General features: G+C 48.1%; 1 protein-coding gene across 3 annotated transcripts in view; it reads left to right on the top strand.

Annotated features, from left to right (window-relative positions):
• The window catches only part of LOC135819479 (complement decay-accelerating factor-like), a 28,264-nt gene extending 2,246 nt beyond the window's left edge, over nucleotides 1-26,018 (top strand). The window contains exons 2-8 of one of the 3 annotated variants that reach the window (XM_065332696.1): nucleotides 1,893-2,087; nucleotides 4,177-4,362; nucleotides 7,505-7,690; nucleotides 9,952-10,143; nucleotides 19,991-20,176; nucleotides 23,703-23,879; nucleotides 25,289-26,018. In XM_065332696.1, coding sequence (XP_065188768.1) covers nucleotides 1,893-2,087; nucleotides 4,177-4,362; nucleotides 7,505-7,690; nucleotides 9,952-10,143; nucleotides 19,991-20,176; nucleotides 23,703-23,879; nucleotides 25,289-25,578 — 1,412 coding nt within the window. In that variant the 3' untranslated portion in view covers nucleotides 25,579-26,018. The remainder of the gene's footprint in view (nucleotides 1-1,892; nucleotides 2,088-4,176; nucleotides 4,363-7,504; nucleotides 7,691-9,951; nucleotides 10,144-19,990; nucleotides 20,177-23,702; nucleotides 23,880-25,288) is intronic. The other 2 variants (XM_065332697.1, XM_065332698.1) reach the window with 2 other exon arrangements.
• Nucleotides 26,019-27,320: the final 1,302 nt, after the last annotated feature.

The following is a 27,320-nucleotide window of genomic DNA, read 5'->3' on the forward strand; positions in this document are numbered from 1 at the left end:
CTTTCAAAATCGTCCGAACACCCTACTATTACAGTGTTGGCCAACATGCAGTTTTGGTCCCCCTCCCCCCCCCCCCCCTCTCCCCTCCCACCGACGCGATCGATGTTTTGTTTCAGAGGTAGCAAAAAGCCTTTTTACAACGACCCTTATGAAGTTATGGTAGTGGCCAATATATCTGCATCATTATCACGTGGAGCGATATTGTTCCAACCCCCCCCCCCCCCCCCAGGCCTCCCTCCATCCTATGGCTGGATACAGTCGACTCCACACTTAGAACAAACTCGCATATAGCGAATTTCGTGATTAGGCTCGGCAGATTATGCTTGCGAAATCATGGAATTATGCTTTCATGGATTCTCGCATTATGCTCTCAAAATCCTCACATTATGCTTTGGCACGCCCGGATACATATTCACTTTGTTGTACTTATGGAGCCTCAAAGCTCGGAAAATTGTGCCTTTTTCGTACTTGCAAGTGGCCATACATGTAAGTAGTGCACAACAAAAACATGAGTATCCCCATACCTTGGTGTCTATGCTACCTTGGTGTGTATACTACCTTGGTGTCTATGCTACCTTGTTGTCTATGCTACCTTGGTGTCTATGCATGCTAGAGATTAGCATGGAAAAGAGAAAACATCACTTCTTCTATTCACTAGTTGACTTCTTTTGTAAACAGATATTTTCATTGCCAAATTAGTTCGAGTTACCTTTGAAAATTATCATGTCCAACTGTCTTCGTAATTGTCATACTCGTCCAACCGATGTCAACCTCACCCTGCGAATAATCGGCTAGTCTCTCACGTAGCTCCACCGCTCCTTCCATCATGACCGAACATCAACTATCTAAAAAATAATAATTTAAATATTAGAGCAATATCCATAGCCTGCACAATCATGGCTGCTAAAATCCAGAGGTCATGACTTCGTAAACCTTCATCATTAGTAATTTACCCGTACATGTACGCGGAGTTTTGCGGACTACCCGTCACTATCGTTTCCCGGGATACCTGATAAAGGCTGATTCACTCGCATCTTCTGCTACATGTACTGTATCAGTGTGAGAAAGAACTTTGAAGAAGACGAGATTGAATAATGTATTGCCGTGATTCCTACCCTGCTTTTCATTGGGAACACTATCTGCATGACCTCCGAACCCTTTGCCATGCAGACCACCATCACTGGTTAGGTGCATTGTACACAATTGTGTAGCCTACATACTAGAACGGTGGTACGATCATGTAGTTATGCTCCTACCGTAAAGTTCCGTAAATAAGCCCCGGGCGTACTAGTATACAGAACAAGGGTCTGAAAACTGGGCGTATACTTGGGCATGGGCATTATTTCAGGACTGGGCCTATACAAGGTGCATATTGCATCGCTTGCGTTTTCATAAGCATGCATAACATTTTGCACACATACGCATACACAGGTACAGCATCACCCTGGATGTTTTTCAGGCATGGGCGAACTCACGGGCTTTGAGTGTGGATGTCGATTCGATGGGCGTTATTTCGGGCATAGGCGTTATTTCGAGTGGGCGTATACACGGAACTTTACAGTTCCTCCGAAAGGATGCCAAATTATGCTCCAAATTTTCAACAACCAAATTACACCAATAAGTATGCCGGCATAATCCGCCGGCGCCTTTTCGTGATACAACGAACCGTTGTCCATGTCCCAGTTTGAACCCACAGTGTCAGTGCATTTCTGTTATAACGAACTTCTGGTATAAAGAACTAATTCTCCTGCACAATTGTGTTCATTACAACAGGACTTCACTGTATTTGTCCTGCATAATGGTGTTTGTTATAACAGGAGTTTACTGTGTTTCTCCTGCATAATGGTGTTCGTTATATCAGGAGTTCACCTTATATACTGCTCTTGCTGCAGAAGGAACATGTCCAGCTCCGCAATTGCCCGTTGATGGGAATTATCACATAGGAGGGTACGGAAAGGGCGTCTCCAGACTTCCGTACCAGCGAGGTGATGTCGTGACGTTGGTGTGCAATACAGGATTCATCGGGAGCATCGACGCTGTTTGTCAGTCGGACGACACGTGGAGCACTCTGTCACCAAACTGTCAACGTACGTACACTGAGTTTGTTTGTTTGGGTTTATTCTTTTTGAAGAATAATATTATTAAAATAATTTTACAATTTTGAACTTCCACCGAACATAGCCGCACCAAATCCTTGGCTACACGAAATAGAAATACAAACCTCTGCGAATCTCTCCAAACACTTCATACACTTTCCATTATTTCGCGTGAGACTCGGCTACAGGTCGAGTTTTCCGCATCCGTATGAATGCCACCACCCTCGAGGATCAATAGCAGAAAGGCGAATATGAACTGAGAACGGGGCAAAGAAGGTAAGCAGACATAGTGAGGAAGAGAGAAGAAATCGTAAACTGCAACATAGCCCAGGTTCTAGCCCGACTGTCAGACTGAATGGATGGCTGGGTCAAGCCCGGCGGCTGACAGACTGAGTGCATGGCTGGGTCAAGCCCGGCGGCTGACAGACTGAGTGGATGGTTGGGTCAAGCTCGGCTGTCAGACTGAGTGGATGGCTGGGTCAAGCCCGGCGGCTGTCAGACTGAGTGGATGGCTGGGTCAAGCCCGGCTGTCAGACTACCTGCTTCAGTACTGTACTGGTCGACTCGACACAGCGTGCACCCACTAGCAGCGCTGTACAACTGTACTGATACAGTCAGACCTCGCTTTTCCGGTCCTCTTTTATCCGGATACCTCGCAATCCGGAAGAAAATAGCTGGTTACAGATTTACAGCAGACGCAATGCATCCAACATAAACAGTGTTCGGTTATCCGGTTCCCTCGCCTATCCGGATATTTTTGTGGAAAACGGATGTGTGCGGTTGAGCGAGACCTGACTGTACTCAGTCTGTACCCACACTTGGACACTGTACAGTGCATGCAGTAATCGTGCATTTGTCAGTGCCTTTCATTATTCTTTTCGGGATGGGTATGTGAACATATTTAAAAACAAAACAAAAACATGTACGCATACCACAAGCAAGCTCGTATCGCACACAACCACTAAGGGTTGGTTCACATATCGCCGGAGTCACCGGGAGTGGGCCTCTTGCAACCTCTCCCGGCGCATTACGATTATGTGAACCAGTGCAGTCGTAACAAAATCATACGGTAAAATATCGCAAGGGACCGCCGGCAAAGTTGGACTGTGCCCAACTCTTGCGATCTGCCCCGGCGCCGATCCCGTACAATTTTGACCAAAAGTGGTTTCTGAACCGTTTTCGCCGGTGATCGCCGGTGCCGGGAGCCAGACTTTTCCTCAAAATTTCATACCAGGACTCATCCTCAATTTTCCTAAATTGACGCTAAAGATGAGGTCCCTTCGCCATTCTTGTAGTCGCTTCAAAGGGGCAAATTAAGTCAGCATACCAACCCGCCCTTCTCGGATAATCTGCTTGACTGTTGTGCTACTTATGAGACAAATACCATTGAAACAAATAAAAAATACGAAGGATACATTGGCAAGTTCTTGTGACTTCATCAACGTTTGCATACACAATTTTGACACCATCGCTTGCTAGACTGCAATAAAAGGTGTACAATGTAGAAGTAGTTTCATGATCTCCAGTAAAAGGTAGCATCGAGTGGCCATCACCGAAAGACCTTGAACTACTGAAGAAACAAGGAATTCAAGCTTCAATTTGCAAACCTGGGGTAGTATTTGGGCGCATTTTGTACTACTAAGTTAGTAGATTTGGTACTCGAACCGTATGCGCAACGTATCGGGAGCTGGCTCACCGCCGGTGCTTCCCGGCGCCGATTCGGCTTATGTGAACCGACCCTAACCACCATCCTGGCGTAGCTCACGGGCGAGCAGTCGGGTACTCGGCGATACGGTCTTTTGTTCCCTGCTTTTGAAGTTAAATAAAGCGTTCTCCTCAACCTTCTTCAGTGGAATTCATGAATCCCCTCTTTGCCTTCGTCGATTCATTTCCCTTGACAGGAATGATATCCAATACTTACCTTTGTTCAAATTGGGTGTAGTGGGGAGTACGGGGATCTAACGATCTAACCTATGTAGTGCCTCAGAAGTGATGGTGTGTAAATTGGTGTGTGTGTATGTGCTTTTGTGTTTGTACGCATGTGTGTGTGTGTGTGTCCATGACATTGAACGGTTCACAGGTATCAGTTGTCCACACCCAAGTCCACTTACGAATGGCGGTTACCCACGCACAGACTCGGATTACCAGGACACAATACGTTATCAATGTGATGCCGGCTTTTTCATGGTGGGTCATCCAAGTAATATTCTAACAGTACGGTGTTTGGCTGATAGGACATGGTCTCAGCGTAAACCCACATGTCAACGTAAGTCAGAGGCGGACTATCATCATTTTACTGGTGGTATCAATGGACACTCATGGGCAACAGAGCTTTCGAGTTAACATATTGTGGGAATAGACCAATCCCGAAAAGATTGTCTGGGTTCGAAAGGGGGCATGTCAACTGAGAGTACACTGTGCAACACATACATGGCACTACCTGATCAGCGTGTGGCACAGTACGTGTTTGATAGTTCGCGTGTGGAAGCGGGGGTAAGTACACGGTTTTCTCGTTAGTTGCATGCAAGAGAGACGATGCGACAGAAAGCAAAGTCCTTTGTGGGTTTTCTCTTTCGCACTGGTCATGTTCTGCTGTTGGAGTCAAATGATATGCCATAATCCTTGTTTCGCTCTGCTGTGTAGTGTGAAAAGGTCAACGAACATGTAGAGCTCACTTTGATGAAGTGGGCAAGGCTGTGAGCGCTGTGGCTCAAGACGATAGGCCCTGAAGTAAATCTTACGAGATATTTCGAGTGCTATTGTTTGTTGCGAGCGCTTCGTCTTCGATGAGTCCTGCCTCTTTCCTGCCAGGTTTCCTCCTATAGGACGAACCACTAAGTGACTGTATTCATCTGCAGCCGATCAATGTTATATTGCACAAGAAGATAGCGTTTTTGCCAAGCCAGTGCCCCACCAAAGACCATCGCCATGTCACACTGTCGGAACGAGTTCATGATGAGAATCATCATTCGCGTGAGCGTGATGGAGAACTATTTTGAAAGACAACAATAGTCTCTACCCCCGGGACAACAAACTATGAGCCGGTCCTGGAAGAGGAGAATGTCTCCAGCGATAAGAGCGAAGACGACGGCAGTATTCCGGCAACCTGGAGTCAGCGGAGGTCGTCAAGCTCCTCCGCCTCCGCGATCCGGTACATGTATAGTAGGTGACATGTCGACACGAGCGTGCGGAAACACAGCATACACTGTAGTAATGTTGCGAGAGTTTGCGGAAGAAGTCCAAGTCGGAAAATCCATTTGCTCCAAAAGCTACCTGTAGGTGGGCGATGAGACTCCAGCTTCAGACTACAACAGTCAGAACTTGTAAATAGTTGAACTTTGTCAAGCAACAGATCGAGAAGTAAGTAGCGTATTTTTCCGGTTGTAAGTCGACCTTTCACGACTAAAAATAGAAGGAAAAGGGTGGGGGTCGACTTACAACCGGGATTCGACTTATAACCGGGGAATATCAGTATCTTTAAAAAAAAATGACCTGCACTGCATGCACGAGTGCACTGTGTGTACACATTTTTTCCAGTTTATTGGCCTTTTTCAAGGATTGGGACGTTATACCCTCCAATAATGAATGTTTACATGATTTGTTGATGTGTTAGTAGCAGGGAGTAGTTAGTAGTGCTTTGTTGGGTGATAACTTTAAAACGCAGAACTGAGACCTCCGGATACGGGGGTCGACTTATAACCGGGGTCGACTTATAACCGGTAAAACACGGTAGTTGAAATCCTAGCTGTTGCGGTATGCCTGCGCTATGTAGCTTGTATTTTTTTACGGAGAGTTGATCGCCACGTGAATGTTTCTCTCCTCACCGAGAGCTAGCTGGCCTCCAAACTCCGTCAGGGTCTGCTTAAGGTACCGAAGGTCCTTTGACTAGCTGCTGGAAGGACTCCATCAAATCCTATAGCTTCAGCTCGGCGAGCAAACGTCTCTCTCCTCCGCCATGAGCTGACGCATACAAACTGAACACAAAACGATGCACTACACACGAGCTGGCTTGCACGCGTGCCCCCTTTCACGAACCCAGACAATCTTTTTGGGATTGGTCTATTGCAACAAAAAGGCTCCAGGCTGTCCAAAACAGTGCTCTATGCCCAAATGGGCGGAGGCTACTTACAAGAAGTAGAGGATGAAAAATGTGTTGTAACTCTGATTGACACACTCAAGGCAATCATCAGACAACAATATTGTTGTGGGAATTATACAAAGCCTGGTTTAAATCTGGCTTTGGAAAATATATTTTTCATTGCTATCAGGTTCGGCCTCATTTTCTCTGTGCTGCGCTGATGAGTTCACAAAGAACGAAACAACATACTGTCCTCAGATTGAATAAAAACAATCTCTATGTGAGAAGCAATGCGAAAACATGCTAAATCCACTTTTTGGTCAATTTCCTACATCTGAATCAGCTCCTGACGGAGTGGTCAAGTCAGCTTGTACCTTTTGAAGTGTGTTGGCGATACCAACTTGGTGTTGCGTGAGAGTCAGTCTTCACACCACGGCTCAGAGGCTCTGCGCTGCATCGCTGGTCAAGGGCCGCTTTGGAGATTTTATGCTGCCATCTTACTTGGATCAGTGATCAGTCTGAGCTGCCGCCGATGAAACGCGTCAAGCTCCAGTGCAGACTTAGTCAGAGCCCAAGGCGGCTTGAGTTATATAGGAGAATAGGAAGTACAGTCAACTTTGCGTATAACGACACTCGGCGGGTCATCATAAAAAGTGTCGTTATTCACGAAGTGTCGTTATACCCGAAGTCCCATTATATGTATTACAGTTAGATGGGACTTTGATCTGGACATGGAAATTCTGTCGTTATTTGCGGATTGTCGTGATATCCGCAGTCATTGTTATTAGCCAAGTTGACTGTACAAGGGCCTTGTACAATCTGATTCTGCACTTCTCGCTGATGATGGATTCTCTCTTCCAAAATGACCGCAAAGATGCAAATGCTGCTGCTGCCAGTTGCTTCCTGCGGACCACGACCTCACAGTCCCCCAGTAGCGAACCAAGTTTCTTTGTCATACGCCATTCCTCCTCAATGCAATTCGCTCTTCTGATGAGAGTCGTGCGTTCTGTTTGTCTGGATTAATGCGTAGGCTCCATTGTTGCAGTACATGTCTTGGTAAAAAAAAAAGGAGAAAAATCACTGTTCGCGTCAGACTCAGCTAGAGGCCGAATTTTCCGCATCCATAAGAACGCCAGCACCCTTCAAGGATCAAGGCGCAGATGTAGCTCCCAAAGCGATGGGAGGTGAGTAGATCAGCTCACCAGCAAGTGGTCAAAGACCGAAATCCCATTCACTGCATCCATGTTTTCTTCGCTTTTTTCCTCGCTTTTTTGTGTCTTGTTATAGCCTGTCCTAATCACTGTACGGAATTGTGTTGTCCATGTAACAGAGATACATTGTGCTGATCCGGGTCCACCTTTTTATGGTCAATATATAAGAACAGGATTGGATTTGGGAGATATAATACGATACCGCTGTAACAGAGGTTATGAGATGCAGAACATACCAAGTGACACACTCGTAGTGGCATGTACCGGAACTGGACGATGGTCTCGACCCAGACCTACATGTCAACGTAAGTGATACTCTAACCGATCCAACTGGAACATTGAGGAAGGGTTCTTGGCCTAGCATGCATTCTTTCCCTTATTTGCATAGCATGTGCGCTCCCCTCCTCCTTCATTCCCCTACCCACCTTTCTTTTACGTGCACTTTGTCGTGACTCGTGGCATGCTTATTATTGGCAAGTCAACCGACATGAAAGACACTTCATTATAGCAAGCTCGTATCGCACACAACCACTAACGACCACCCTGGCCTAGCTCACGAACGAATAATCTAGTAGACCCAGGTGCTCGAAGTCCGTACATGGTATCCTAAGTCCGTACGCCCATAATGTCATGTTCTGTTATTGTATTCGACTCAAATATTTTATGGAGGGGACAGTGTGGTATGTTCTCCTCGCGTAGCAATTTTCAGGGATCTACGATAAGCAGAAGTCCCATGCCACGCGAGTGGGTTTTCGAGTGTCCATACGAAATACAATTTGGGTTACATTTCATGCAAAAATCAACTTTGCCAAGACCGATTTCGAACGGACACAGCGTCAAACAGACCTTCACTCAATCATCAAGAGCCAGCTTAGAGTTGAGAATGGCAAGAGGAAAAGAATTTACAGAGAACCACCAATCCTTGCAGAAAGGTTGACACTCCTGGCATCTCCACCACTGTTTTCCCGCGGTTTTCACAGCGCAGCTGCTTCTTCTCTGAGCCGACTAAAAACAGCTTGCATTTCGGCGACAAACTACGCTTTTGCAAGAAATACTGGTGGAGGCACATGCCAACCATATCCCTTCGGTGCTTTCGTCATAACCGAGGGATTGCAAGTTAGCAATTAGCAGAAATATGTGTGTATTTCGAGTCACCTCTGATCAGTACGGACTTAGAGGACCCTCTGCGACACCAAAATTTAATATGCAAAATCAGCGAACTCCAGAGAAACAGATCGGATCGAAAGATGGCCTGGTTCAATCGAGCCTCGCCTCAGAACAAACTTGGACAAGATACCTTCCATCCACGAGCAGGATTCTGGCAAGTGATCATTGCTAGTGTGAGTTTCAGCTCGGCAAACACACTGTAAAAGTGTACGGACTTCGAGCACCTGGGTCTACTCGAGATGAGGTCCCACCAGCACCATCGCACCCCATGCTAGCCCCATGTGCCTGCCGGTGAATTGTGTATATTGTAGAAAAAAAGAAGATAAAAACGATCTTTTGGTCCCTGCCTTCTTAAGTGGAATTAATGATTCCCGTCTTTCTTTGCTTTCATCGATTCATTTCCCTGGATAGGAATGATATCCAATACTTCCCCTTGTTCAAATTGGGTGTTGTGGGGAACACGGGGATCTAACGATTTAGCCTACTTCGAAGTATGTAGTGCCTCAGAAGTGATGGTGTGTGTGTATGTTTGTGTATGTGTGTGTGTATGTGTGTGTGTGTTTGTGTGTGTGTGTGTGTGTGTGTGTGTGTGTGTGTGTGTGTGTGTGTGTGTGTGTGTGTGTGTGTGCCAGCTAGTTCGGTTGGTGGGTACACTTATGCCGGATAGTGTTGGGTCTGTTGCCAACGGGCTCGGCTGCTTGAAGGTGTAATGTTGTACCTACCACCTTTGTTGGTTTCAGGGTTCATAATACTTTCTATTTGAAGTATACATACCTGTTAACCCATGGACTACTTCTGGCTAGATTAACTCTTGTGTAATCAATGGTGCTAGTGAAGCTTGAATCAGATCCACTCTGATTTAGCCACCCACACTAGTAGCAAGTATTACCTTCACTGGGGGGCAGGGGTAACTGCACTTGGATCCCGGGACGGATACCCTGATGTCGTCAATCCTTTTTCTGCACCTTGTCCTCACCCACTTACTGAGGTGTGGTGAGCCCATAAGTGGGATCATTTTCAAGTCCACCCAGAGTTTTGGGGATTTCAGGGGTGTCGGCCGTTGGGCTGTTCGATAGCCAATTTAGTCATCTTTCCAAGATTCCTTTTGAGTCTCTCTCCCCTCTCCCGGGGAGACCCACGTGACCAGTTTTGGCAGTGAGCAACAAGTACAAGTACAAGTACAAGTGTGTATGTGTATGTGTATGTGTTCGTATCTGTGTGTATGTATGTGTGTGTGTATGTATGTGTGTGCATGTGTGTATGTGTGTGTGTGTGTGTGTGTGTGTGTGTGTGTGTGTGTGTGTGTGTGTGTGTGTGTGTGTGTATGTGTGTGTGTGTGTGCATATGCTTTTGTGTTTGTGCGCATGTGTGTGTGTCCATGACATTGAACGGTTCACAGGTATCAGTTGTCCACACCCAAGTCCACTTACGAATGGCGTTTACCCCCGCAGAGACTCAAACTTCCTATACCTGGACGTATTAAGATATCAATGTAATATAGGCTATTTCATGGTGGGTCATCCAAGTGGTTTTCTAGCAGTACAGTGTTTGGCTAACAGGACATGGTCTCATCCTAAACCCACATGTCAACGTAAGTCAGAGGCGGACTATCATTTGCCGGTTGTATCAATGGATACTCATTGGCAACAGAGCTGTCGAGTTAACACATTGTGGGAAGTGCAACAGAAAGGTTTCAGGCTGTCCAGAACAGTGCTCTATGCCCAAATGGGCAGTGGCTACTTTCAAGAAGTAGAGGATGAAAAACTTGTTGTAACTCTGAGTGACACACATGAATCAGTTGGAATCTCCCCAAATTTTGTGACTTTTATTTATTTTGTACATGTATTATGGTTTACAGCTCACTGCCATTAAAATGGCAGTGAGCTGTAACTCCAAAATTTGAGTGCAGTTCCGAAATGCCAGGGGGTGCCACCTAGAACTACCGCGCGGCATCATATGACTCCACATACTACAGCCATCAATAAGAGGGCGAATTTGGCTGAGAACCACACGTGAATAACGTAAAGAGGAATACTGGGAGCAAGGAGATGGGGGACCATGAAAGTGGTAATTTGTACATATGGAAATGCTAATATGCATATTTCATGTGTAGTTATGGTCGTTGTGGTCATTATTGTAATCCTGAATCTTGTCAAAACCGACAAATTTGTTCGCCCGAAGTTTGGAAGGTGATCCACTATAATTATCATCTGCAGCATAGAACGATATGAAGTGCCAGTGCAGTTATAATATTCTTGGAACGTTCTTGGAGTTTAGGTTGGTCTGGCGGAGGCCATGTTCGGCAGGCGTAGTGTCGCTGCCGATAAAGCATTTCACTTGATTTTGATAAATTTCTGGGCAGGAATTTGGGGATGAATGCGAGGCGAGTGACAGGACCATTGTGGGCGAAGGTTATAATTAGAAGTGACCGAACACAGAAACACATAGTTAAAATTATGCCGAAGTGAAAAACTAATTGCCCCGGCTTCACGATGAGTCTGATACAGGATCCGAGTCGAAGGAGCAAGCGGATAACTCCGGCTTCACAATGAGTCTGATACAGGATCCGAGTCGAAGGAGCAAGCGGATAACTGCGGCTTCACGATGAGTCTGATACAGGATCCGAGTCGAAGGAGCAAGCGGATAACTCCGGCTTCACGATGAGTCTGATACAGGATCCGAGTCGAAGGAGCAAGCGGATAACTCCGGCTTCACGATGAGTCTGATCCAGGATTCGAGTCGAAGGAGCAAGCGGATAACTCCGGCTTCACGATGAGTCTGATACAGGATCCGAGTCGAAGGAGCAAATGGATAACGGTGGTTATAAAGCTATGGAGCCATTCCCATACCAGAGCATCAACCTCCAACACTCGGGAAAGATTTCTTTCGTGAAACTGTGTTCTCTGGCAAGGTTGGTAGATTGCAGAAAATGTGGTGCCCCAAGCAACCCCGAACGCACGCAACCGGTTGTTGCTTCGGACGTTTGCCGGCTTTTTCGGGATATTCGAATTTTTCAGATGGAACAGATGCATTATTCGCAGTTATTGACCAGAATATGATCCATGTCATGATCAAGTGCACAAGGTAGGAGGGAAAACGGAAAATGGGAGAGGACTCTACTTTGAGTGAAGGCAATTTCATGGCATTTGTTTCGCAACTTTTCGCAACAGGCGTCCTCTGTACCCACAATAATCTGTCGACGGCCCTTCGGCTGGATAAGAATGGAGGCGATATAATAAAATTTAATTCCCGTAGCTATGCAGAAGACGTTACTTCAGTAACGTCTGGCGCTAGCCAGGGTCCACACAGCTTTAATTTGGTGTTTGTTTGTTTGTTTGTGTCACGCCTGGCTCTATCCCGTATCTGTCCCGTACTGTACCGTACCAGCAAAGACAGCTGGCCACAATATTTTTGTTTGTTTGTGCCATCGATATGCCTGGCGCTATCCCGTACCTGTCCCGTACCATCAAGAGTACGGTACCATCAAGAGAATGAGTATATATGCGAAGTGTATCGGGGGAATGCATTCAGTGCAGTAACATTTTGTGTAGATTTGTGTGCGAGGCCGAGATCCCACTAGCAGGCTGGCTGAGCCGCCTGTCGACCAGCCCGGGAATCGCATGTAGGCCGATAGCATAATAATTATAACTGTTGTGAACCCTGCTAAGATTCTCTAAATTGTCAGGATCGTACGACCACACGGCACGAGGACAACTGTTTTCCTTTACACAGTATATTTCACTTCATCTGATAATTAACAATGAACACTAATAACACCAGCTATTTATAGCATGCAAAAACAGCGTACATGCAAAACATAAGCAGATAAAACTGGACATAACAGCGTATACAGCAAAATGCACACAACGCATATAGCGTATGCCATGCAGCAACATCAGCGGTACGGCGGAGTCGAAATACAACATTTCAACGAATACAATGCCATAAGCGCGAAGGCCTTTCCCAATTGAGAACTGGTGGTTTACAACATTCTCCCCACCAAAGGGCTTCTCACCACCGTACAACAATGCACACAAGTCAAAAACGATCCGGGGCTCTGACTACGCGCCCAGAACGCGTTATCTCCTGCTGCCGTGGTGGTGGTAACGGTGCTGACGGTTCATACGCTGGCTGCTGAGGGACGATAGCAGGTTGAGCGGTATCTGCAAGCCCAGGAGCCACGTCCTGTGACGATACTTCTAACGGCACTAACCTTTGGATCGGCCTCAACAGGGTACTGGTACTCAACTTAACCTTGGCAACACGACGCTTACCATCTCGACCAGGGAATAACTCGATGATCCGTCCCAAACGCCAGAACTGTTTGCGCTTGGTATCATCGAGAACAAAGACAACATCACCCACAGCTAAAGGGCGCGACATGGTCTGTTGGTGTTTGTTCAGCTGACTTAGGTACTCCACCTCCCAACGATTCTTGACATGCTCCAGTGTCCGACTGAGGTAACGCAATCTCGATGACATCTGCGCAGCGTCCAGGGTACCTGCTGGCTTCTCTGACGACATCCAGATGTCACCCATCATCATTGCAGGGGTTACTGGTGGCTCATCCAGGCTATCAGACACATAAGTTAGCGGACGGCTATTCACCACTGCTTCAACCTCATACAAGAGGGTCTCAAGCTCCTGGACCTTCAGAAACGCTGTTCCCATTACCTTTTTCAAGGCACTCTTCACTGTACCAACCATTCGCTCATAGAAGCCTCCATGCCATGGTGCAGCTGGAGGATTGAACATCCATGGCACACCCAGTTTGTCAGATGCCGCCTTGAACGTTGTAGCGTTGTCAGACCTGATCCGAGACGGCAAACTACGTCTCGCGACAAACTTCCGAAATGCCATCAAGAATGACTCGGTACTTAAACTATCGACCACCTCCAAGTGAACTGCTCTGGTGGTGGCACACACAAACAATGCTATCCATACCTTCGGAGATGACTCACCACGGCGCACGTACAACGGACCAGCATAGTCGATGCCGGTAGTTGCGAAAGGCCTCTCGTGAACAACTCGGTCTTCCGGCAACGGCGGGCAGACTTCTGAGGCAGCCTTAGCCTTGTAGCGGCGGCATGTAACACATCGCTGAGTAATGTTGCGTAGCGCCCGTCGACCACCGATAATCCAGAATTTCTGACGGATGAACGACAAGACTCCTTCTACACCTTGGTGCATCCTTTCAACATGCATTTTCTCCAACAGCAACTCGGTCAGATGATGTTTGCCTAACAGGACTGGGTGCTTGGCTCCATACGCCAACTCGCTGTGCTGAAGTCGTCCCCCGGCTCTGAGCACTCCATGCTCATCCAGAAACGGTGCAAGCTGATACACCTTCGACCCAGGCTTCACTGGTTGACCTTGCTTGATCAGCTCAAGATCCTCAGCGAAACATGCGGCTTGAACGATGCGGTACAATACGTTGTCTGCTGCAAAATAGAGTTCAGCACGAGGCTCAGTGTGCTTCCACTGCAACATCCGAGTCACCATGCCCTGTGCCCTCGACCATTTACTGAATCGGAGCCACCATTCCTTATCAGATTCTCGACTACAGGTGGTGGCTGACACTCGTACTTCTACACTGGACTCATCTGTAGCTGCGGTTGAGGATGCGGTGGGCCAGTCATTGGGCTCCGTGATCCAGGTTGGTCCGCCCCTCCAGAACGGACTACGGATCTGCTGTGCACTACTCCCACGCGACGGTAAATCTGCTGGGTTGTGAAGGCCTGGGCAATGGTTCCACACAATGCCGACTTTCTTCGATATCTCTTGGACTTGACTGACGCGGTTAGCCACAAATGTTTTCCATTTGTACGATGGATTACTGATCCAATGAACGGTAGTGAGACTGTCAGTCCAGCCATAGACTTGCGTGACGGTCACACGCAGCTCCTTCACCACAAACTCAGCGTAGCGAGCCGCTAGACATACTGCTTGTAACTCAAGGCGGGCTAACGTGGGCGGAGACACGGGTACCACTTTGGCCTTGGCAAATACCAAGTGCGACTGTCCATTGACGACTGCATACAAACAACATCCAAACGCTTTCTCACTGGCATCGGCGAAGGCATGAAGCGCAATCGGCGTGTCAAGATTGCAGCAAATCCAACGTGGTATGTCAATGCTCACCACTTCGGCCAACTCTCCCCACCATTGCGCGCATGCGGCTGCGATGCCATCAGGCAACTTATCATCCCAGTCGCCTCCGACTTTCCAGGCTTGCTGTAGCAGTACCTTTCCAGGCACAACTGCCGGTGCTGCTAGACCTAGCGGATCAAACACTGACGCAACACACTTGAGGAGGGATCGCCGGGTCCAAACAGACGGCCTATCGGACTCGCCTAGCGCTGCTATGCTGAGCAAGTCATCACTGGTTTTCCACTTCAGACCGAGAACTTTATCTCCGGCCTCTGGATCGCACGGGATTTCGTTGCCTCGCCACTTGCGTAACTCCATGCCAGCATCCGTAAGCACACGCACGCTGAACTCTTGCATCTCCTTAGCTTCCGAGGCATTTGAGACACTAGAGACCAAATCGTCAACGTAGAAACTCGTGAGCAAGAGATCAATACGATCTCGCTCTTTGGGTGCAGACAACGCCCGTAGCTCCTTCAAGTGATGCTGAATCACCGCAGTAAGCATGTATGGCGAGCAGTTTACGCCAAATGGCAGTTTCGTTAGCCTCCAGGTTAACAGTTCATCGCTGTCGCTTCGACCGGGCCACAAGAAACGCAGGTACGGACGGTCTTCGGGATTAACCGCGACCATGAAGAAAGCCTTGCGGATGTCCGCTTGCAGCGCGCTCTTATATTCACGGAACCGTAATAGCATACCTGCGAGACTCGGCAATAGCGACGGTCCAGGGTCAACCATGTCGTTCAACGACTTGCCATCTGGAGCCGTCGCCGAGGCATTGAACACCACTCTTAACTTCGTGGTTGCAGCGTGCTCGCGGAATACACCATGATGCGGTACATAGTACCCGGCATCGCTCTCACATGGCTCCAGCTCAATTGCTCCAAGCTCACGGTACTCCCTGATCAGCACATCATCATAGAGCGCACGCTTCCCATTCCTCTTCAGCTTTTCAAGAAGCCGCGTTGCGATGACTCTAGCTTGAGTAAAGTTATCTGTCGGGCGACGCTCATTTCGCCACAAGAGACCCACTTGGTACCCGCTGCCCTGGCGACATAGCGGGAACGATGGCAGGTGCTGATGTTGTTCTGGAGGTTCATCCAACTGCCATAGTTGTTCAATGTGGGCTGTGACACATGACACGGTCACCGGCTGACTGTTTCGACTTGGTGCAGACGCTGGACCAGATAATACATTACCTATCTCTGTGTTCCACACCGTCTCACCATTAACTTCCTTCTTGCTGTGCAGTACCGCGTTGATATAGTCTGCACCAATCAGCATATGTATTTCGTCTGATGTCCCTTGTTGAGGCTTGTCACTCAGCTCTACTCCCCAACTGTGCCACTGCGCAATGGTCTGCGGACTTGCGCACTTCAGGTCCAGCTCAAGCGTTGGTTTCACGAACGCGCGTACCCGAATGCTAGCGGAGCTACCCTGGATCGTGATGGCGTACTTATCCATGCGCTGTTGGGTTGGTTCCGCGCCGAACGGCTTCACCTCTACATTTTCAACCCCAACGTGTTCTGCATCGATTGCTGACACCAACGCTGCAGTCACGAATGACGCCTCAGCACCCGAGTCCAGGAACACTCGAACCTTCGCGTTTCGAGTTCTTCCCTCAACTCGTGCCACTCCGGTCATCAGCCGCACACTTGGCGAGTGTAGACAGCACGACCCAACATTCTTCTCCGTAACTATCTCAGTCGGTTTCTCCCGGCTGTAACCTGCTCTATCCAACACATCATGTATTAGCAGGTGGTGTTTCCTCTGGCATTTCGTGCATCTCGAGCCTGACCGACATTCTCTGGCCATATGGCCATACTTAAGGCAGTTCCAGCAGAGTCTCTCTCGCTGCAGAAAACCCTTTCTCTCTTCCTGTGGCAGCGACTTTAGCTGCTTCTCTGCATCTGCGACCGATATCGCCATGCACTGTGCCGACGCCGTGGGCCTTGGCACGGATCGTTCTACTGGCTTCCTGGCAGTATCACCCTGTCGTCCGTGCGCGACCTGGTAAGACGCGCCGTGCTCCTGTACCTGGCGCAGTGACATCCCGTAGCACTGCCGTTCGACCAGGTACGTCTTCATCTCAGGTCCGCATTGCTCCAAGATTACCTGCTTTGCCATTGCTTGCAGCACCGGGGCCATTTTACCTATATCGGCGCTATACTTGGTGCCCACCTCGCCATCTTCTGTCATAGCGAGTGTGGCCCACACCTCTACCTCTCGGCAAACACGGACAACGTATTGATGAAACGACTCATCTGACCGCTGCTTGCCTGTCAGCAATGTCTTCCACGCTTTATCCGGAGTCTTTCCGAGCGAGGCAAGCAACTCTCGCTTTGCTTCCTCGTAATTGTTGCATCCAATACATATCCTCTCCGCTTTGCTACCCGCTAGCGCGATGCGCAGTCGCAGCAGCCATTCGCTTTCTTCGAACTCGTTCTTGGAACAGATGTCCTCGAACAGGTCAAGATAACGCTCCAATGGCTGCGTTCCATCATATGAGGGGATTTTCATCACCGGTTGACGCCCACCGCTGTGACTGGGAGATTCCTCTGTACCTCCCATCGTGGCTTTACCCTCACCCTCCTGCGCATTGGCGATGCGCTCGTTAATCTCCTTTAGTGTTTTGGCAAACTCGGTGCGGAGCGCCTCCTCTCGCCGTCTGGCACTGCGCTCCTCACGCTCCGCGTACTGTTGGAGCCTCTGCTCCACATGTACCTTCAACAACTCGCCTTCTAATCCTAACCGCTCTCCATTGTCGATAAAGCTGGCTTCCAAATTGTTCCATAGTTCCTCTGCCATGCTCGCTCCTATCCTGGCGTGGTCGCCAAATGTTGTGAACCCTGCTAAGATTCTCTAAATTGTCAGGATCGTACGACCACACGGCACGAGGACAACTGTTTTCCTTTACACAGTATATTTCACTTCATCTGATAATTAACAATGAACACTAATAACACCAGCTATTTATAGCATGCAAAAACAGCGTACATGCAAAACATAAGCAGATAAAACTGGACATAACAGCGTATACAGCAAAATGCACACAACGCATATAGCGTATGCCATGCAGCAACATCAGCGGTACGGCGGAGTCGAAATACAACATTTCAACGAATACAATGCCATAAGCGCGAAGGCCTTTCCCAATTGAGAACTGGTGGTTTACAACAATAACGTATATACAGTCATGTAGATGTATAGCAGGGAGTCATATTATGTAAACAACTCCCTGCTGTATGGGGAGATTTTCTGGAAAGAAATACGAAGTAGGGAGACGAGTAAATCCAATCAGAATGGATGTTAGTTGCCGTCAGTATAATAATAATAATAATAATAATAATAATAAGACGAAGAAGAACGCCCGTGATCGGCAGAGTCGGCGCCGGTCCCAAGAAACATCAGGACAGACATTCCGTCGAATCCAGAACGCCCGTGATCGGGAGAGTCAGCGCCAGTCCCACAGCTATGCAAAAGACGTTACTTCAGTATCTCATTGAAACGTTTTTGCAATACAATGATGTAGCTAATCAAAGGAAAAAGCATTTCCATCAGTTCTAACAACATAAACGATAAGCTAGGCAACAAAGCATAGCGCAGGGCCCTGAGCTTCCAAGCTCTCTCGTCCCTAGAAATAGTTTCCAGGAACTACTCTGCTACTTGAGGTTCAAGTTGATCACAAAGATTGTCTCCGGACACGACGGTGAACGGATTTATTCGTTTGCTATGAGTCGCGACACCACTTTCTCCTTTCACTCATAGATGTATTTATCACAGCAGTCAAAGAATGACCAACCTTGCTCAGACAAATCCAGCAAGTTGGCGAAGCAACAGCAGCCATTTCCTGGGTAATAGACTGAAATATGGAGTTTGCAAGATGAGCATGGAAAGCAAATGTTCTTATATTTTCCGTAAACTGACGAGAGGTCGCCCTTTCGCTGTGCGCACTGCCAGCTGCTGGTCTCCAAGATAGTACATCTGCAATCGGTTCTTCCTTTCAAAGGGTACCATCATAGCCCAATGACTTCCGTTTCTACACATATTGCCAAAAAGAATACCAAACAGGTATGTTAAAGTCCGGTGGAGTCATATGATGCCTCCGGTAATTCTAGGATAGTTGAAATTTTGGTAGTTCTAGGGTTAAAGTGTTTTTGGCGATACCAAGTGTTGTGTGAGAGTCAGTCTTCACACCCCCGCTCAGAGGTTCTGCGCTGCATTGCTGGTAAAGGGCCACGTTGGAGATTTTCTGCGGCCATTTTACTTGGACCAATGATCTGAGCTGCCGCCGATGAAACGCATCAAGCTGCTCCAGTGCGGACTTAGTCAGAGCCCAAGGTGGCTTGAGTTATATAGGAGAATTGGAAGTACAAGTGCCTTGTACAATCTGATTCTGCACTTCTCGCTGATGATGGATCCTCTCTTCCAAAATGACCACAAAGATGCAAATGCTGCTGCTGCCAGTTGCTTCCTGCGGGCCACGACCTCACAGTCCTCCAGTAGCGAACCAAGTTTCTTTGTCATACGCCATTCCTCCTCAATGCGATCTCAGGCATATGAGCAACGTATTCGTGTAGTGGAGCATTCAAGTTTTGTCCCAGCTGTCTTCTCGACCACCGGAGGGGAATGCTGCCACGGCGCTCCACAAGCCGATAGCGTCCCTGACGGCTGACAAGTCTGGGGATCCGTACAGCATGATTATGGCCTCCATTCGGCATTTGGCTGCCAACTGAGCTGTGCCCTAGTGCGGCACCTGACGTTTCCCTTCATATGACAGCTGAGTGATGTCTTCCTCCTCCCTTTACCAAGTCTACCATACTTCAAAGTACTTGTCTAGCACGTCCGCAGTACCGGTACATGTGCAACCGTATGATTAGCACAGTTCAACAGTTCCCCTTCCTTGTGTTCTAGCCTTCCTCTCATGCATGTGCCGATATCTGTGCTCTTCTGATGAGAGTCGTGCGTTCTGTTTTGTCTGGATTAATGCGTAGGCTCCATTGTTGCAGTACATGTCTTGGTAAAAAAGAGAAAAAATTCACTGTTCACGTCAGACTCAGCTAGAGGCCGAATTTTCCGCATCCGTAAGAACGCCAGCACCCTTCAAGGATCAAGGCGCAGATGTAGCTCCCAAAGCGATGGGAGGTGAGTAGATCAGCTCACCAGCAAGTGGTCAAAGACCGAAATCCCATTCACTGCATCCATGTTTTCTTCGCTTTTTTCCTCGCTTTTTTGTGTCTTGTTATAGCCTGTCCTAATCACTGTACGGAATTGTGTTGTCCATGTAACAGAGATACATTGTGCTGATCCGGGTCCACCTTTTTATGGTCAATATATAAGAACAGGATTGGATTTGGGAGATATAATACGATACCGCTGTAACAGAGGTTATGAGATGCCGAACATACCAAGTGGTACCCTCACGGTGGCATGCACCGGAACTGGACGATGGTCTCGACTCAAACCTACATGTCAACGTAAGTGATACTCTAACCGATCCAACTGGAAAATTTGAGGAAGGGTTCTTGGCCTGGCATGCATTCTTTCCCTTATTTGCATAGCATGTGCACTCCCCCCCCCCCCCCCTTCCTTCCCCTGCCCTTCACTCCCCTACCCTCCCTTTTTTATGTGCACTTTATCGTGACTCGTGGCATACTTACGATTGGCAAGCCAACCGACATGAAAGACACTTCATATCGCACACAATCACTATTAAACGACCACCCTGGCCTAGCTCACGAACGAATAATCTAGTACTCGAGACGAGGTCCCACCAGCACCATCTCACCCCATGCTAGCCCCATGTGCCTGTCGGTGAATTGTGTATATTGTAGAGAAAAAAGAAGAAGAAAACGATCTTTTGCTCCCTGCTTTTGAAGTGCACAGTCAAATAGAGCGTTCTCCTCAACCTTCTTCAGTGGAATCCATTAATCCCGTCTCTCTTTGCCTTCATCGATTCATTTCCCTGCACGATAGGAATGATATCCAATACTTACCTTTGTTCAAATTGGGTGTTGTGGGGAATACGGGGATCTAACGATTTAACCTATGTAGTGCCTCAGAAGTGATGGTGTGTGTGTGTGTATGTGTGTGTGTGTGTCCTGTCGGAAGGCTACCTTCTTGCCAAGGCATTTGGAAGTTGGACTAGTTTCGGCTCCACAATCCAGTGTGTCGTTACTATTATTATAGCTTTCAAGGCTAAGGTTGTTGATATGTCTGTTGGCTCTGGGTTCCCAGTACTCAGTAGCCGAGGCTAGTTGGTAAAGTAACTCCAATTTCACTTCAAGGTACCAGTGCATCTAGTGTCTGCTTCTGTCAAAGCAGCGTGCTGTCTATACTGGTTACCCCAGCAAGTGTAGGGTGTGCATAGGTAACTGTCTTGGCCGTTTTATGCCGATGTGCTCCGTGTGGTGTAGACCAGGTGTGCATTGGTGGTCGATTCACATGGCTTCGCCAGTTGTGTGAATTAGACAGTTATCTGGCGCAAGTCTTGATCTGTCTCATTCAGATCTTGTTCGCTATCGTTGCTATAAGAGAAAATCTGTGGGTGCACATCCAGTGCATTTGCAGATTTGCGTGCTTCTCTTGCGACGGGCGTATACATGGTACATGGTGTGTGTGTGTGTGTGTGTGTGTGTGTGTGTGTGTGTGTCTGATTTAGCCACCCACACTAGTAGCAAGTATTACCTTCACTGGGGGCAGGAGTAACTGCAGTTGGATCCCTGGACGGATACCCGGATGCTGTCAATCCTTTTTTTGCACCTTGTCCTCACCCACTTACTGAGGTGTGGTGAGCCCATAAGTGGGATCATTTTCAAGTCCACCCAGAGTTTTGGGGATTTCAGGGGGTGTCGGCCGTTTTGGGTGGTTCAATAGCCAATTGAGTCATCTTTCCAAGATTCCTTTTGAGTCTCTCTCCCCTCTCCCGGGGAGACCCACGTGACCAGTTTTGGCAGTGAGCAACAAGTACTAGTACAAGTGTGTGTGTGTGTGTGTGTGTGTGTGTGTGTGTGTGTGTGTGTGTGTGTGTGTGTGTGTGTGTGTGTGTGTGTGTGTGTGTGTGATGCAAACTTTGTAGTTGGTTCGCGGGAGCATGCTGTGTTGGCCTTGACGGTGTTCCAGGATGTTTCTGCTGAATTTGGCCTCACTGTGAGTATAGCCAAGACCAATTTTGTGGTGGCTGGTGTTGGTGTTACTGCAGTTGACATTGCTGGCATTCCGCTTCATGGACAGGTGGTGGAAAATGTTTCCTCCTTTGTTTATCTGGGTTCTGTCATCACTCCAGATGCGCGTTCTGCGGGAGAAGTGTCGAGGCGTTTGTCACTCGCCTCGCATGCCTTTGGATGGCTCCAGGATGTGTTTGCTAATCGTGATCTTTCACTCCATGTGAAGCGCCGATTGTATAACGCCTGTGTGATGACAGTGTTACTGTACGCTTCGGAGTGCTGGTGCCCTTTGCAGGGTGACCTCCGGCACCTCGATAGCTTCCACCACCAATGCATAACGTAGCATCCCATGTGTTTCGCAAACACAGCAGTGGGAGGAACGCATCACCAATGATGCAGCTCCGAGAGATGTGGGGTGATCCATCGCTATTGTCCTCCCGGCTTCGGAAGCGGAGGCTTGAATGGCTTGGCCATGTGGCCCGCATGCCGGATGTCCGTGTGCCCAAGCAGCTGTTGTTTGGATTCCTACCGTTGCCTCGGCCTGCGTGTGGTCCCCGTCGTCGCTGCAGGGATGTGATTTCGGCTGATCTTCGGGACATCGGCATTGAGCATCTGGCTTGGTATGGGATTGCTCAGGATCGGTCTGCCTGGCGGGCATCTGCCGTTGTGCCGGGCCTTGGCGGTCCTTCCCAAGACCAATCTCAACGGGTGGACTGTCTTATCTGCCACCGTTTGTTTCGCCGGCCAGGTGACGAAGCAAGGCACAAGTGTCGCGCAGAGCGGAGTCTCCCCATCCAGGATCAGCGTGGTGCTGTGCAGTGTGGTACATGCTGGAGGTGGTTTCACTCTCATGGTGGCTTGCGTGTGCTTCATTGTTTGCCCCTGGAACCATCGGAAGCGTCCTCACCGGCATCATCTATTCCGCTCAACGTCCCAGCTTCTCTCTTGTGTGTGACATGCAATCGGCAATTCAAGTCAGTGCCTGGTTTCAGACGTCACAAGTGCGACCGTGGCCATCGAGCAACCAAGTCTGACAGAGCGTCATATGGTGTTTGCTGTTCTCGCTGCAACGGTCAGTTCTGCTCATGCGTACACCAGTCGCCCGGTCACTGTTGTGTTTTACCCACCCACCTCCCATTTCTCATCTCTCATTTACTTTGATAAAGTAAAAAAGGGATGTTGGCCACGCTCACTTCCGGCTACTCAGGGCTCTCGGTATTCGTCCCTCGGACGTGACTATCCTACGAAGTTGGCTCCGCCAAGATCCTGCTCCGACAGTGTCTACCCGGCCGACCCTTGATCTCTCTCCGTAGCCTCTAACTCCGCTGGCCAGCACCCTCCGTACCACAAGCTGCTGTGTGCTGTAGTGGGTGTGTGTGTGTGTGTGTGTGTGTGTGTGTGTGTGTGTGTGTGTGTGTGTGTGTGTGTGTGTGTGTGTGTGTGTGTGTGTGTCATTGACATTGAACGATTCCCAGGTATCAGTTGTCCACGCCCAGGTCACCCTGCCAATGGTGCTTACAGTTACACAGGTCTGAGGTACCAAGACAGAGTAGATTATCAATGTAATATAGGCTATTTCATGGTGGGTCATCCAAGTGGTTTTCTAGCAGCATGGTGTTTGGCTAACAGGACATGGTCTCAGCCTAATCCCACATGTCAACGTAAGTCAGAGGCGGACTATAATGCAGTGGTGATATGCTTTGATAGGATACTCATTGGCAACAGAGCTTTCGAGTTTACGTGTTGCGAGGATTTTATAAAATCAGTTTCCATGTTACAAGCTGGAAAGCAAAACCTGCTAAAATTTTGTAAATTTTGAATATGACTTTGTTCCTAGAACAACGCACTGCGCCATTGCCCAGCCCTTCCTCCAGCCACAGCAATGCACCTCCCTCTTCATCGTCGACAGCGAATGTCACCACATCACCGGTGACATCACTACCAATATCACCTGTTACATCATCGGTGACGTCATTGCCCACATCACCGGCCACTTCAACAACGACGAACACTGGTATGTAACGACTACAGCTCGTCCCCTGTTAGTACGAGTCCGGTGAGCAGCTAAACCCGGCTAGTACCGCCAGAGCGCCCCACCATCTCGTCCTTTCTTGGTCGTCTTGTGGAGGTGGTTTCCTGTCTGTAGGTTACATTGGACGTTCTGCAGTCAATCCGTACCCAGTTTAACTTCGAGCGGATGCGAGCTCCACATAAAAACATGCCAAGTGTGACCTTCGTACACGAAGGTTCTCACACCGTACAGTCTTAGTAGCACTCTGCCATACAATGTTCTTCCCTTGGCCGTAACATCAAGGTGGGGCACTCTCGCAAGATGGGGCGCTCTGGCGGTACTTTACGGTATAAGAAATCTCAAGTCCCGAACGAAACGTCATCACTTCCATACAAATTTTGTCGGTTAGTACATAGTTTGTTTGTAAATAACATTTCCCATATCCGCATGCCATCTACCTCAATAGTACATGATTTGTTTGGTCTTTTGGCCTTCCAGCGGAGGCACATCCGATGATCGTGTTCCAGTTTCTTCTTGTGGACGCAATTAGCTCAGAAATCAGAGTGCACATCATCACAAACCGACAAAGCTCTGTTTTATTTTTCGAGTGCCGTTGCACAGGCGCCGCTGGGCATGCATCATGTAAACTGTAGAATCTTCGCTGACTGTGACTCAGTAGTGTTATAACATAATTTTTATGTTATATCGAGGGAATCAAGAATATCTTGCTCCTAAGTCACGGTAGGAAGAAACACTGAGAAAAGTTGAAAAAAGTGAAAAATTCTGGTACAAATCCAAGTTAAAATACATAACATTTTTCAAGTCCCAGAGATTATGACGTATTAGCGAGGGACGACCTGTATAGATTTTTAAGTCAGTCGGTTTCATCGATGTGGAAGCTGAGTCACAAAAACACTTTTCGCCCCAGGTAGCAACATCTTTCTGGATAGGCGTCAGCACTAAGCTGGACAGATTATCTCGGCATTATCTCGACATTGCATGATGCAAATACGTTCTGGTTATATTCTACCAGTTGCAGCTTGCAATACATGTTGTGTGTGTGCGTGTGCGTGCGTGCGTGCGTGTGTGAATCCGACCAAAAAGTAGGGATTCACTGGCCAGAAAAAGCCACTTCATAGCTGTGTGGTGTAGACCAGGCTGAATAGTGGCGGTCAATTCTTTAGCGTTGCAAGCTGTTGAATGGTGCAATCCCAGCACAAGCTGCTATGGCTTCTGCTGTAGCATCGCTATCATCGCCTCCGGCGATGGGCGTCAAATGGTCAAATGGTGTGTGTGTGTGTGTGTGTGTGTGTGTGTGTGTGTGTGCGTGCGCGTGTGCGTGTGTGTGTGTGAATGTGTGCACGTGTGTGTGCGTGTGCATGGATCCGTGCATGCATATTTTTGGGCTCCAGCGCGTGCACAACCACCAGCAGGTGGAGGCTCCAATAGCACTGATGAAGCCAGCTTATCTCTTCACTTTTCAATCCTGCTGGGGATAGTTATCGGCATAGTGATCATGGCTGTCCCGTTGCTATGGGCGTGCCGTCGCCAATGGAGGAAGACAGTGCCCAAGGAGCACGGTGAAAGCGGTGAAACGGAACAGCAAGTCGTGCAGATGCCGACCTTGATGGACAACGAGGCATACGGCTCTGCAAACGGATCAAACGCTGAAGAAGATACGGGCTACGAGTGTGTGGCCTAGCACATTATAGGAATTATCGGATGAACCGGCCCCATCGATATGCATAGGTGATTTACATTGTATTTCTGGTTTGGGTGAAGCTGAAGTAGAGATTTCAATTTTGACTTTCTTTTTCATGTGGTAGCTAAGACTGCTGCTATGGAACTGATGAGGATGCTTTGGAATTGTTGGCATGCACTTCCAAATACTTCAGAGTACATGCATTTACATTGCATTGCAGTGTTAGTGTTAGTGTCCGTGAAGCATTGCCACGTTTCTTGTGTACAAGTAGAGATCACATCATACGTAACTAGTGCTGGATGTCCAGGTTCGGCTTCCAAATGCGGACCAGGTGATACTGCTCTCAGTTGCTGTGAGCAGGTTGAAGTCAAGCAATGCATTGGCAACAGCAGCAGCAGCATTCTGGTTCTTGATTGATTGATTGATTTTTATTTCACGGATCCTCCAGAGGCAAATAGATGCCTATCGAAGGGAGTCTCCTATTAAAGTAAGTATGGAAAATGAGAATGTATGTTCGTAAGGGAGAAGAGGTAGAAGATACATTAGAATATAGATCACAAAAGAAGTAAATTCAGTACTTCGGGTAGTACATTGCATGCTAATCATAATGAGAATTAGAAAAGCAGCATTGCGGACTACTACAACTGACATATACACAAACTATTGAAACTATCATAGATGTGGTTAGCCTAGACACAAAAGTCAGGAATACCTTTTAAAGAAAACATAGATTGCGAATGATACCGACGAATCTTGCACACAATCATGTTGCTACTGTAAAAGCAGAAACTTTCGGTGGTGTTTTATTTTCGGTAACTTCGGTGCCGGTAATTTTTACCCAAAAATAAAACGCACCGAAATTTTCGGTTCAACCTATAGTGTATACATGTAGTACTAGTACACCTACCTGGAGAATGGGTTTTACCGAAAATTTCCCGCTACCGAACCGCCAATTTTGGCGAATACCGAAAATATTACAAAACCGAAAATTTCTGCTTTTACGGTACATGTAGTAGTGCCCCATCATGTCCTGCTGCCAACAAGATACAGTGCTGGCAACTGAAATCCGACCCCCTCAGCGGTGGGTTCACATTACTAGCGGTCTCTGTTTCGTAGTTTTACCATCCCGTGTTGGGTCTTCGCGATGTGAGCGCACCGCTCAGGGGTCGGATTTCAGTTGCCAGCACAGTACATTGTACATGTTTACAGTTTAGTCTTTCATTTGTTGGTGCTGAACAGTTTAATGTGCACTACCCGCTATCACACAATTCCAGCACACCTTACCTGCTTGGGATTTTCGGTCTTTGACCACTTGCTGGTGAGCTGATCTACTCACCTCCCACCGCTTTAGGAGCTACATGTACATCTCCGCCTTGATCCTCGAAGGGTGGTGTTCCTACGGATGCGGAAAACTCGGCCTCTAGCCGAGTCTGACGCGAAGTGTTTTTTTACCTGCTTACGATCAGTTCGGCCAGTAACCATGGTAACTCTGAGCTCCGCTGAGGAGACCTGACAAGGTCGAAACAGCTAGCAGTTCACTGTACAGTAAACCCCTGTCAAGGCGACCACTCGGATAAGGCGACCACTCGGATAAGGCGACCACTCGGATAAGGCGACCACCTGTACGGTACTAGAAGACCACTGAAACCAGGACCAAGGGATGCTATTTCCAGTCAAATGACCCGGGATAAGGAGACCACCTGGTAACAGAGACCACATTTTGAAGGTCCCATGAGCGGTCG

This window comes from Sycon ciliatum, chromosome 6 (genome assembly GCF_964019385.1).
Source record: "Sycon ciliatum chromosome 6, ocSycCili1.1, whole genome shotgun sequence".
Lineage (NCBI taxonomy): Eukaryota > Metazoa > Porifera > Calcarea > Leucosolenida > Sycettidae > Sycon > Sycon ciliatum.